Source organism: Trachypithecus francoisi, unplaced genomic scaffold (assembly GCF_009764315.1).
Source record: "Trachypithecus francoisi isolate TF-2019V2 unplaced genomic scaffold, Tfra_2.0 Lachesis_group2, whole genome shotgun sequence".
Taxonomy (NCBI): domain Eukaryota; kingdom Metazoa; phylum Chordata; class Mammalia; order Primates; family Cercopithecidae; genus Trachypithecus; species Trachypithecus francoisi.
In genome coordinates this window covers 10844191-10856549 of record NW_022681465.1, presented here as the reverse complement: position 1 = coordinate 10856549, position 12359 = coordinate 10844191, and the positions used below count along the sequence as shown (strand labels likewise).

The window sequence follows — 12359 nt, the reverse complement described above, 5'->3', positions numbered from 1 at the left end:
AAAGTTCACTTGGTTTTTACTACCCTCTGTGTTATTCCCACGTGAAATCTCTGAATCATGTTTCCCTGCATTACCTCAACATTTCCATGGGCTCCAAGCCCTGTCAGTTGCTTCTTAAGAATTTCCATCATGGCTGTTCTCATGTCCTCGATCCCCCCCCATGACCACCTTTTTGTAGTCACAGGTTCTTCTTTCTTCCTGAAATATTATAGTTTCCTGACCAATGAATGAATCACTCTATTATTTTCAGTCTGTGTCATACCTTTTACTTAACCAAATTAAATCTAAAAGAAGGTAGAGTCAGCTGTGCATGGTGGCTCACACCTGTAATCCCAGCACTTTGGGAGGCCAAGGCAGGCAGATCACTTGAGGTCAGGATTTGGAGACTGGCCTGGCCGACATGGTGAAATCCCATCTGTACTAAAATTCAAAAGTTAGCCAGGTGTGGTGGCGTGTGCCTGTAGTCCTAGCTACTCGGGAGGCTGAGGCAGGAGATCATGCCACTGTACTCCAGCCTGTACAACAGAGTGAGACTCTGTCTTAAAAGAAGAAGGAGGAGGAGGAGGAGGAGGAGGAGGTGGTGCAGTCAGCTGGAGCAGCCATCTACAGTGGTTACTGGTGCCTGCTCCTTTTCAGGGCCTAAGCAGGTCATTCCAAGATAGGTACCTCCTCTGCCCCATGCCAGGCTCAAACACAGGGGAAGCTTATGCTCTGCATCCACAGAGAACCTCCGTGCACCACAGGACCACAGCTGGGTTCTAGGTGCCCTTTCTGTTCCTGGGACTGTGAAGAACTGCCCACAACCTCCACCTGGTGATCCAGCCTCTTTCTTCCCCAGTCCTAAAAGAACCCTACCTCCATCCATTTCTCTCTAAAAAGAAAAGGAAACAATTTAATCACCTTGATGGTGTCAAACTATAAAAAAGGTTTGAACCACCCACTTTGCAGTTTCCTGTTGCCAATATGATCCCCCAAAAAGGGAATTAACTTCTTTTACCCTCTGAAGAAATCTCAGACCTCAAAGACCCAAAAGTCTGCCTGAACAGTAGAAGGAGAGGAGTCAAGATTCCTCCACCCCGTCTCTACTGAAAAAACAGAAAAACTAGCCGGGCGAGGTGGGGGCGCCTGTAGTCCCAGCTACTCGGGAGGCTGAGGCAGGAAAATGGCGTAAACCCGGGAGGTGGAGCTTGCAGTGAGCTGAGATCCGGCCACTGCACTCCAGCCTGGGCGACAGAGCGAGACTCCGTCTCAAAAAAAAAAAAGATTCCTCCTACTGGGTAGCAAGAATAGCTTTTTGGCTCTTTCAGGTGTTTAGAAACTTAGATTAAAAAGAAAATACAGGGCCGGGCGTGGTGGCTCAAGCCTGTAATCCCAGCACTTTGGGAGGCCGAGACGGGCGGATCACGAGGTCAGGAGATCAAGACCATCCTGGCTAACATGGTGAAACCCTGTCTCTACTAAAAAAAAATACAAAAAACTAGCCGGGCGAGGTGGCGGGCGCCTATAGTCCCAGCTACTCTGGAGGCTGAGGCAGGAGAATGGTGTGAACCTGGGGGGCGGAGCTTGCAGTGAGCTGAGATCCAGCCTGGGCGACAGAGCGAGACTCCGTCTCAAAAAAAAAAAAAAAAGAAAATACAGGATATGGAACAGTTATAGAAACACACTCCCTTGAGTTGTAGTGTTTATAATTTCACTAGAAGTCTAGAAGAAGAAAGCATTATTGTCAAGAAAAGGACTGTATGTTTCTTCCACCTTCAGTTTTACTATTCTGAAACCTTCCTTCTTAATGCACCAGAATTCTTTTTGTAAAATATCAAGTTGTTCTTGTTGCCCCCTTGACATACCAGAAAAAATCCTAAATGTACACCTCCTGAATCAAGCCTTCCATAACAACTCCAGTCCTATCTAACTTGTGTCTTCCCTGAACTACTGTTATAAACATACAACACAAGGTCACTTGCGTCTGTAATTATTCTATGCCCCATATTTTATTATTTCCCTAATCAGCTTCAAAGTTTCTAAACACTTGAAAAAGCTAAAAATCTTTTCTTGCTACCCAAATTTCTTGGGAAGATAGGATTTAAATTTCACTGTAAAAAGACAGCATTTTCAACACATAATCAAAGGCTAAAAAAGAATTGTAACCTTTTAAAATAATTAACAAACTTTGCCCCGAGGTTTCCTTCTCCATGGAATAATATTACCTGGTTTGTTTCTTTACCTGGATGATCAAAAATATAGACTAAAATATATCCCTCCAGATAGACTGATAAATAGACTTCATGAAAAATCTCCAATTGCCTAGTAAAATGTCAGTGACCTATATTGGAAATACTAGAAATAAAATAATTCCAATGAGTTTCCTCGACAGTAAAGTTGGGGTAGATTAAATATAACAGTTACTCCTAATCTTTTCCATATCATGGGGCTTGTGGAAAACAATAGCACTTCAATGGCACACTGGGGTGAGCAGAAGAGGCTGCTCTGCAGGGGTTGGGTACCCTGCCATCTGCTTGTTTTCTAAAGTAAACTAACATGACAGGGACACCTGCATGTTAATCAGGACTCAAGAGTTGGAAAGTCATGGAGGATGAGACTACATCTTCATATTTATCTGACGTAATTTTCAAAATGATAATACCAACAAAACTGAAACATACTACAGCCAAATTCTTACCCTCTCTTCATTTTTGGTTTTAACCTTGACAGTGCCCAAGGTCACAAAACCAGTTCTCCATACACAGTCAAGGGTGTAAATGTCCCTGTATATACAATGACTGGAGTATTTTTTCAGTTATTTTGCCCTTCCTTCATCACTTTCCTTATAAGGAAAAGGAAGAAGGAACACATTGATCATCTCATGTGTATGGAGCTCAAATGTGTCTTCTAATGATTTGTGGGGGTTAATGAACTGATAGAATCTCCAGTATGCTGAGCGCTACAAAAGTAAACTCTTAACCAGAGTTAAGGCTGATTTAATGATAAACAGATAAACTATTTTAGGTGCTGTCATTAGAAAATAAATATGCTACGTTTGGGGGTTTGCAGGCAAACGATTTTTGTCAGACACTTCCTCAGCTATCATCAAGTGAATGAACACGCTTTTCTATTTCAGTAATTTAAGCATCAGCATTTTCTCTCTAAGCTAAAATAAGCCACCTAAACATAGGATAAGAGCAGATACCAAAATTACAAGGGCCTGTGTTTGCCTGGAATTAAGATATCATCGCCTACTCTCACAAGGTTCCCTTCCTGCTGCCAGGCACCATGTGCCAGAGAATTAAATAGCAGAAGAAGACATTATTTATAGATATATATGGGAGGTGAAATATTTCAAATAGCCTTTAGGAGCTAGCTAAGTATGCCTAATTGGGGCATGGGAGACAAGGAAGGGATCTAACTTTGAGCACTTGCCAGTTCCGTCTGAAAAATGTAAGAACAGCCAGCTTTGCTACAGGCACTCATTTACTTACTTCCAGAAGTCAATTAAAGGAGCAGCAATGGAAGCTGCAGGTGGGATAAATTAATTGTCTTGCCAGGTTATTGGTAATGCCTAAAGTGCTTTGTAAACGAAAAGCACTCCATAAATATGTCATTATAAGTACCTTTATCATTGGGAATAGTAAGATTAATAATGCTAAAGTGAATTAAGGAAGCAGAATTAGATTGTATTATATTTTTCACACAAAAACACACCAAATTAGTAAGTGTTACATGGTAGAACTACACAATAAAATTCCGTCAGAGAGACAAACAGCATCGGGTTACCGTAGTTCAAAGGACACACAGTTGTAAATTGTCAAGTACCTCTCTCCTGCTTTCAGTGTTTCCCTTTGCTGTAAATGAATCAAAACTCAGTACTCACATATGTGATCATGTTCCCCACACGTTTTTGCTTTGACTGTTTTTAAAAAATACAGGTCCCGACACAGCTTTCATTAAGTTATTTTTGAGAGTTATGTTAGAATTCCCATACATTTTTCTTGACTTCTATAAACATCAAGCGAGAACATAATAATAACTAATACCTATTGAGTCCTGTGTCCTTGTTCATTTCCATACATGCAGTCATTTATGCTTTATAGCAACCTTGTATGGCAGGTACCATTATTGTCTTACTTTAGAGATTGAAAAAACTGAGGCTTCAGAAGCATGAAATAACTTGGCCAGTGATTTGATCCCAGGTCAATCTAGCAGCAGAGTGGATGCACTGCCATGAAGAATGACTGTTTTTCTCTGTAGATGTGTCCTGAAGTACCCAATAGAGAACATTCAGTGATGGGAAACAAACAATATTGCATAAACGTGGTCTCTTGTATTCTCTTCTCCCCCATACCCACCTCTGCCACTATCTCTGCCTTCACCTCGACCTCCTTTCAACTCTTCTCTTTATTTTCTTTGCCAGGCAAATACGCCATGCGAGACCTAGTCCACAGGCTTCCAGGAGGGAACAACAGCAACAACACGGCAAGCAAGGCCATGTCGGATGACACAGTGACAGCCGTCTGCTGCACACTGCACGAAGTGATAACCAAGAACATGGAGAATGCCAAGGCCTTACGGGATGCCGGTGGCATCGAGAAGTTGGTCGGCATCTCCAAAAGCAAAGGAGATAAGTAAGTTACCTGGTGACACCATGTCTCTGTCCTGGTAAAATTGGTTCTGAATGTGCCTTTCAACTCCGATTACGGGTAGTACTATGACTGTCACTGGAAAGCATTTGTCTCTGAGAATCAAGAGAAGGAAAATGGAAAATGGTTTCCAGTGTTCTTACTGTTGGTAAAATGGACTTGACGTTCCAGCACACCCTTGTGCTCCTTCCACATGGCAGCAGCATGAGTTCAACCTGGATCCATGAAGGCATTTTGTTGTTGTTCCTCTGTGGTGGGAAGTCAGTGTGTTGATGATGTCTCTACATCCTTCTGCTCTGTGCCTCTTCAGCTCTGCAACCAAGTCAGGTCCACCTTACCAACATCACAGTAGCCACCAAGTCATAGCAAGTCACCGTGCAGGAAGGATGGAGGAGGAGACAGGGCGTGATGGAGTCAGATAACTCAGTTCTAATCCAGTACCCTCCCTTACAAGCTATGAGATGTGGGGCAAATATTTAATTTAACAAGTCACTATGCCTATACTTTCCAGTCTAAACCTAAGGGAGAGGCTGTCACAATATGCTAGCTGGAAGAGGTGATAATCAAATCTTAAAGAATGAGTGGAAATTTCCCAGGCAGTGCAGATAGTGGTGAGAAAGGAGGGTCTTCGTGCAGATGGAACAAAAAGAGATGAGACTTGGTGTCAAAGCAACTGCACCTCCTTGAATAAGAATGCCTCCCAGTTTTTAAGAACCAACAGTATCTTACTATATACAGCCAGAAAATAGCTTCACAAGCCAGCGCATCGGTATATCAGCAAGGTGTCAATTTCACAGAAACCTTCACTAACCTTAATTAAATTTTGCCCCTTGGAAGTCCCTCGATGTAATTAAATAAGATTAAAAGGGTAAACATTTTGTTATCAAGAGTCTGTTTCTTGACTTTTCATTCCCTGCCAAGCCACCATCACCCCCCATGCTTTTACCTGTAAATGTTAAGTCATTTTTCTTTTGTTATTAAACACTTGCGGGACGCACTTTGACACTTTCTGGAAATTCTGTCTCATTATTTCACTTAATTCAGGATAGTACCAGTGTATTATAGAAGATTCAGAGTTCCTGTTTAAGCACCCAGAGACCTCCAAATAGGCTCGCTCAGTCAACAATTTTGCATTTGGATTTGAATGTTTTCTCATATCAAGTAGAAAAGCCCCACTGGACTCATATAATAATTGCACAGTGGAGATTGTCGGCTTGAACTATATCTTATGATATTGTACTTACAATAAAGTGCTATACTACGTAGGCAGGAAACCATATGATTTTCTTTTTTATTTAGCTTCAATAGACCTTTGGAATCTCTAATTGAAGCGCTTACCTGTTTTGAGCATTAGGAGCTTAATATGGTAATGCTTTTTTTTGAGCATACACACCTACACACATAATAAAACCATAGTCTGCAAAACAATCTGCTATATTTTTGTCTATATTCATGAGACATTCAAAGATTAAAGTATTTCCTCTGAATTATACAGTTAGAGAGCTTTGAGGAATGGTTTGGCATATATTAATTCTCTCCAACTGTATAAGCATTCCTACAGCAATAAGCATCACTAAATGGGCCTAAAGAGAAAAAAAAAAGGTTTTATTGAGACCTATGGTCAAAGAAAATTATTTGGTGAAAGTAATTTAAAAATCACTTGAAGAAACCATCTATGAAATGATACATATCCATGCTGCTAAGGTCCCGATAAGCCGGGTCCAATCTTGATTATTGTTAATGGGAAGATTTTTTTCACTAAAGATGATCCCATAAATGCCCTTTAATTTTGCTGTAAATTTCCTTATAGAATAGGTGCTTATTCTCTCTTATTGTTCCTTTATCTCTTTTTCCAGTGCCAACAGTCTAGATGTACGAGTTTAATAAGAAGTGTTAAATTGGATTGAATCAAGCATCTTCCTGGTTACAGTTCTCCCGCTTAGTCAGTCTCATTCACTGTTTCATGTAGTTTATCTTTTTTTTAGTATATATGCTGACTAATTTGGAGATCAAAACAAGGTTTTTATAACTACATTTATCCTCGTCTCCTACCTACACTTCAGTTTTGTTATTGCTTTTCACTGCTCTTAAAACAAAATGAATTCAGAATTGCTCCAAATTTGAGCATGAAACTCACCATTTCTGAGTCAATTCTATTATGATAGTAGGCATGGAGATTCCTGTGGACTTCTAGACAAATTGTAAGGAAATAGAATTTCTTTATTGAAAATCAAATTTTTGGAACTGAGGATAATTTAATAATTAGGAACAGTAGGAATACAAATACGGAATAGCTTATTTGTAAAATGATTGCTAATCTGCCCACCCTAAATTATTCCTTAAAAACTTATTTCTAGAAATAAGTTCAGTTCAGACCTGATTTTTGTTTGCAATAGTATGGGAAAACACAGATGGAAGAAACGTGCCTTGCTATGATGCTCTATTTTTATGTATTTATACATGTTCTTTACATATATATACAAGCTTAAATATGCAGTGATGTTAATGAGTCAGACTGGCGAGTTGCCAGTCACAGTCTATCAGAACTGTACAACTCACAGTGTCTGGCGGACACAACCAAGGGGGGCTGGTGTTCTGTGATCCGGCCGCTGGCACAGCTGTGTTAACAGCCACAATGAACTGCACCAACTGAAGTCCTCACTACCCCTGACGTGACAGCTCTGGTGAAGATCAAACTCCAATTGTGTAATTGTTATTAACTCTTATAGTAGTCTTGTACTTGCCATTTTGAAATCTTGATTATTTATTCTTTTCACATCATTTTAAACATACATTATGGACATTCTATCATGTTCATCTGTCTCAAGAATACATTTGTGGTTTTTTTTCCCCCAATTTTAACAGTTATATGGGAAGTAGTGTTGAATGTGTCACTGTATTTTGTCATAAGACGGAAAAGCTATTAACAGTCTCAACTGTTACTGTCAGTAAAGAACTGTGTATTGTGGCTTGGGTTATAATCACTTGTCACATTAGAAACACTCAGTTGTCCAAGCCCTTCAATCCATACTTAGAAGAGTTTTTCAGGTAGAAATTTCTATGGCACCCGTCTAGTGAATGCATCAAAATTAAAATCTAAAAAGAAAGCAAAGTTTCTTTGACCTTCACATGTTAGTATAACACTGTGATGTATTGGCATTTTAATTGAGAGGTTAAAACCTGCTGTTCATTACACATTCACAGTCTCTTTTGGTTTTGTAACTATGCAAAAGATAGAAACAAAAGACTACACTTTTGTTTCTACTCAGAGGCATTTTTGCATACTAATTATGTTTCAACTACACTATCATGACCTGAATATTAATATATGTTTTTCAAGAGTTGCTTGGCTATTGTCATGAACAAATATTTAGCTAAATGATAAAATACAACCAAACATCACATTTAATCTTTGTTCAGCGTTGACTATATGAGAATGAAATGCAGCTTCATCTGGATTCATAAAAAGATCTAAAATTCTCTGTCTTTAAGTCAAAGGAATTACAGGCCTACCTTAGAGATATTGTAGGTTGGGTTCCACACTGCTACAATAAACAAATATCTCAATAAAGCAAATCACACAAATTTTTTGGTTTATGTTATAGAAATATCTTCTTTCCTTAAAAGTCATGAATCAACTTCTGCTAGCTTTAAACTTCTCCTATAGGTTTTTTAGCTCACCAAGCCTTCATAAGATTAAGAGAGTTGGCTGGGCACAGTGGATCACACCTGTAATCCCAGCTCTTTGGGAGGCTGAGGTGGGTGGATCACGAGGTCAGGAGTTCGAGACCAGCCTGATCAACATGGTGAAACCCCATCTATACTAAAAATACAAAAATTAGCTAGGCGTGGTAGCACACACTGTAATCCCAGCTACTCGGGAGGCTGAGAAAGGAGAATCACTAGAACCCAGGAGGCAGAGATTGCAATGAGCCAAGATCTCGCCTCTGCACTCCAGCCTGGGCAACAGAGCAAGACTCAGTCTTAAAAAAAAAAAAAAAAAAAAAAAAAATTTAGGAGAGTTAGGGCCTTGCTGTGGATTAGGTTTTAGCTAAAGGGAATGTTGTGGCTGATTTGATCTTTTATCCAAACCACTCAAACTTTTTCCGTATCAGCAATAAGCCTGTTTTACTTTCTTATTATTCGTGTGTTCACTGGGGTAGCACTTTTAAATTTCTACAAGAATGTTTCCTTTGCATTCACAACTTGGCTCACTTTTTGGCACAAGAGGCTCAGCTTTTGGTCCGTCTTGGGTTCTGGCATGCCTTCCTCACTAAGCTTAATCATCTCTTGCTTTTCATTTAAAGTGAGAGATGTGCAGCCCTTTCTTTCATGTGAACACTTGGGAGCCATTGTAGGATTATTAATTAGCCTAATTTCTACATTGTTTTGTCTCACGGAAGAGGGAGGCCTGAGGAGAGAGAGGAGGAAGGGCCAGTCAGTGGAACAGTTGGAAGGAACAACATTTGTTGATTACGGTTGCTGTCTTAGGTGGGTGCAGTTCGTGGTACTCCAAAACAATTATGATAATAACATGAGGGACCACTGATCACAGATCACCATGATAGATATAATAATAATGAAGAAGTTTGAAATACTACAAGAATTATAGAAACATGACACAGCTGTCCCACTCACATCTTGCCTTTCCTGTCTTTCCTTCATCAGACACTCTCCAAAAGTGGTCAAGGCCGCATCTCAGGTCCTCAACAGCATGTGGCAGTACCGAGATCTGAGGAGTCTCTACAAAAAGGTAAGGCTGGCTTCACCTGGGCCCTGAGCCCAAACACTCAACGCGGGGCCCTGAGACGTGTCACAGATGTGGAGGGCACTTTCCCACAGCCTCAGTCATTGAAACACAACTGAAACGAGAATCAATAAAGAAGCCAGAAAAGAGGTGATATGTCTCCTGAGTAGCTCCTAAGATCCATGAACTTTCTGGCCTGGACAGACCCATGCTCGCAGGGTGTTACCCTAAATCATCTTACAGAAAAGAAAATAAGCTTGTTTTCCTGAGCTTCAGTATTCTACAGTAGACTACAAAGTAATGACAGAGGGATTTGGGGGGAAAAAAAGAAGCATCAAGAAATGTTAAGTAATTTTGGGAAAAAAAATGGAAAGATAGATATATATATATGGAAAGATAGATATATATATAAAGAGAGATGCAGAGCACATCATTCAGGGAATCAAGAACCACTGCAGACTAGGAACATTGAATAGGAGACTCAACTGTCTGACCCATGGCACTCCGCCCCAGAGAACCTCGCGGTGTTACTGGCCAGAGGGAAGAAGACGGTGCTTCTGGTGACAAATGTGGATCACCACGATACTCGGCATGTGTTCACTGCACTCTCGCAAGGCAGGCAGGAATTCATATCACACACTTCCAAAGAGTCTTCACCCCCAACATGGCTCAAAAATGCCTTAAGAGAAAAAAGCCACGTCTAGAAAGTTCCATTCAAGTCCTCATTTCCAAAATCTTCTCAAGAAGGAATGCCAAACTTTACTTTTTTGGTTAGGAGGGGAGAATTATTTTTTTAACGTTTCCCAAAAGTTGTTGTTTTATTGTGACAAGCCCCGCAAGCATGGGAGTTTAAATTCGAGTTAACAAATAGGGGTAGAAGGCCATGCGCAGTGGCTCACACCTGTAATCCCAGCATTTTGGGAAGCTGAGGTGGGCAGGTCACCTGAGGTCAGGAGTTTGAGACCAGCCTGGCCAACATGGTGAAACCCAGTCTTTACTAATAATACAAAAAAAAAAAAGGCTGGGCATGGTAGCAGTGCGTATAATCTCAGCTACTTAGGAGGCTGAGGCAGGAGAATTGTTTGAACCCAGGAGGCAGAGGTTGAGGTGAGCTGAGATCGCACTACTGGACTGTTGCCTGGGCAACAGAGCGAGACCCCATCTCAAAAAAAAAAAAAAAACATAGGGGGTAGAGGATATCACCAGTAAGCAGGGAGAATGGCATAGGCATTGGTCTCCATGCAGGGATTCAGGAAGCACAGACAGGACTGTAGAAGGGTGCCTGGGCTTCCATCAGCAACTGCCCACAGCACCCACCTGCAGCCCCCTGGCCACTTGCAGGGAGTAGGAAGGCCAAGAGCATTGCCGCCTCCATCCCCATCTACAGCCCCCATCCCCCAGGTCACCAGCCACCCGCTGGCCAAGGACATGGGCCCACAGTAAGGGGCTCGCATCTTAGGGAACGAGACCCATCTCGCCAGAGGGAAAATTTGTCTTTCTAAGCAATGGAGAAAAAAATAAATATTTTATAGCTGTCTCTACTAAGTTAGAGTCTATTTCTAGATTTCCCCCAAAGCCTTTCTAACTTCCCTTAAGTATTTATTACTTTGCACTTTAAGTTTTATAAGGTGTACCCTATATATTTCTCTTTCAAAATTTTCCTGTTCCCTAAAAGGAAGTGTGTTTACGTTGAAACAGAGTGCAAAATGAAGTGGAGGTTCTAGATCAATGAGAGTCATCCCTCAGTATACACAGGGGATTGGTTCCAGGACTGCCGCAGATAGCAAAATCCGTGAATATTCAAGGCCCTGCGGAAATTAGTCAGCCCTCCTTATACATGGGTTTTGCATCTCACAAATGCTGTACTTTTTATGGGCATTTGGTTGAAAAAAAATCTGCATATTAGTGGACCCATGCAGTGTAAACCCACATGGCTCAGGGGACAACTGTTACGTCCTTCCCGAAGCGTTTTATATAACAGGTTAGCATAAGCCATTTATCTACAGTGTTTTGGCTTCCATTCTATTTTGTTTGAAATTCCTATCCCAGCATCCTTAGTTAACTCCTTCTTGAATTCCTCCAGGAGGCAAATGAAGTCTCGCCCAGGAAAGAGTCCTTCAGTTAAACAGGCAGCCAGAAATAAGGAACATGGTATAAATTAGAAAGGAACTGGCCATTCTGAATCAGTGGCTCCAGAAGCTCAACGAAATATTGCTGCGTGAAATAAAACCCTCTTTCCTTTAGATCCTGAACGTTTCCTGTTTGCTGAAATATACCTTCTGATACTTCTGTGCATTGTAGGGAAGCAGCTTTTAGAGACTTTCCAGAGCCTTTCTGGAATAGTCATATGAGTCTTCCATCTTAATGTTTTTCATTGTTGTTAGTAGAGTTCAAAAAGCATAATTGTCTGTCTGTTTCCATGAAAAATAAAGAATGTGTTGACAGGAATTTCATGGAGCTAAAACTCAAGAGCTCAAGATGCTATAAAATATGTTTCATTTGAAGAGATTCAAGAAGGATGGGCTGGGCAAATGAATGGTGATGTTTTAGTTGACCCATGATTTAAAAATGTTGAGAAAGAGCTGTTCTTAATAATTTCCAAATTATGCAGTTGTGAAATGAGAGGAAGATCTTTGTACCCAGTGTCATAAGTGCTGCTAATAGCAAAGCTCAAAATTCAAAAAAGTTTTTCTTTTGAAAAGCTCCTTTGTGAGAAAACCAAATTCATTCATCTTTATGAATTGTTTTTAATCAGTGGTGAAATGGATTTCTATTTTGTTCTTCACTGACAATTTGCATATCATTGAAAAAAATGTCTGATCCATATCTTTTAATTATCCATGCTTCAAATCTATTTATTAAACATCTATAGTAGGCTTAGCAAAGGAAGAGTTCCAAAGGAAAACATAAGATATGGGAAAAAGGTACTGATGAAATATGAAACTATAATTGGCAACTTCATTCAGTTCTGAATTACATAC

General features: G+C 40.4%; 1 protein-coding gene across 4 annotated transcripts in view; it reads left to right on the top strand.

Moving 5' to 3' along the window:
* The window catches only part of CTNND2 (catenin delta 2), a 942360-nt gene that overhangs the window by 885074 nt on the left and 44927 nt on the right, over positions 1–12359 (top strand). For all 4 annotated transcript variants that reach the window (XM_033178807.1, XM_033178804.1, XM_033178806.1 and 1 more), the window contains 2 exons: positions 4406–4616; positions 9300–9384. In XM_033178807.1, coding sequence (XP_033034698.1) covers positions 4406–4616; positions 9300–9384 — 296 coding nt within the window. The remainder of the gene's footprint in view (positions 1–4405; positions 4617–9299; positions 9385–12359) is intronic.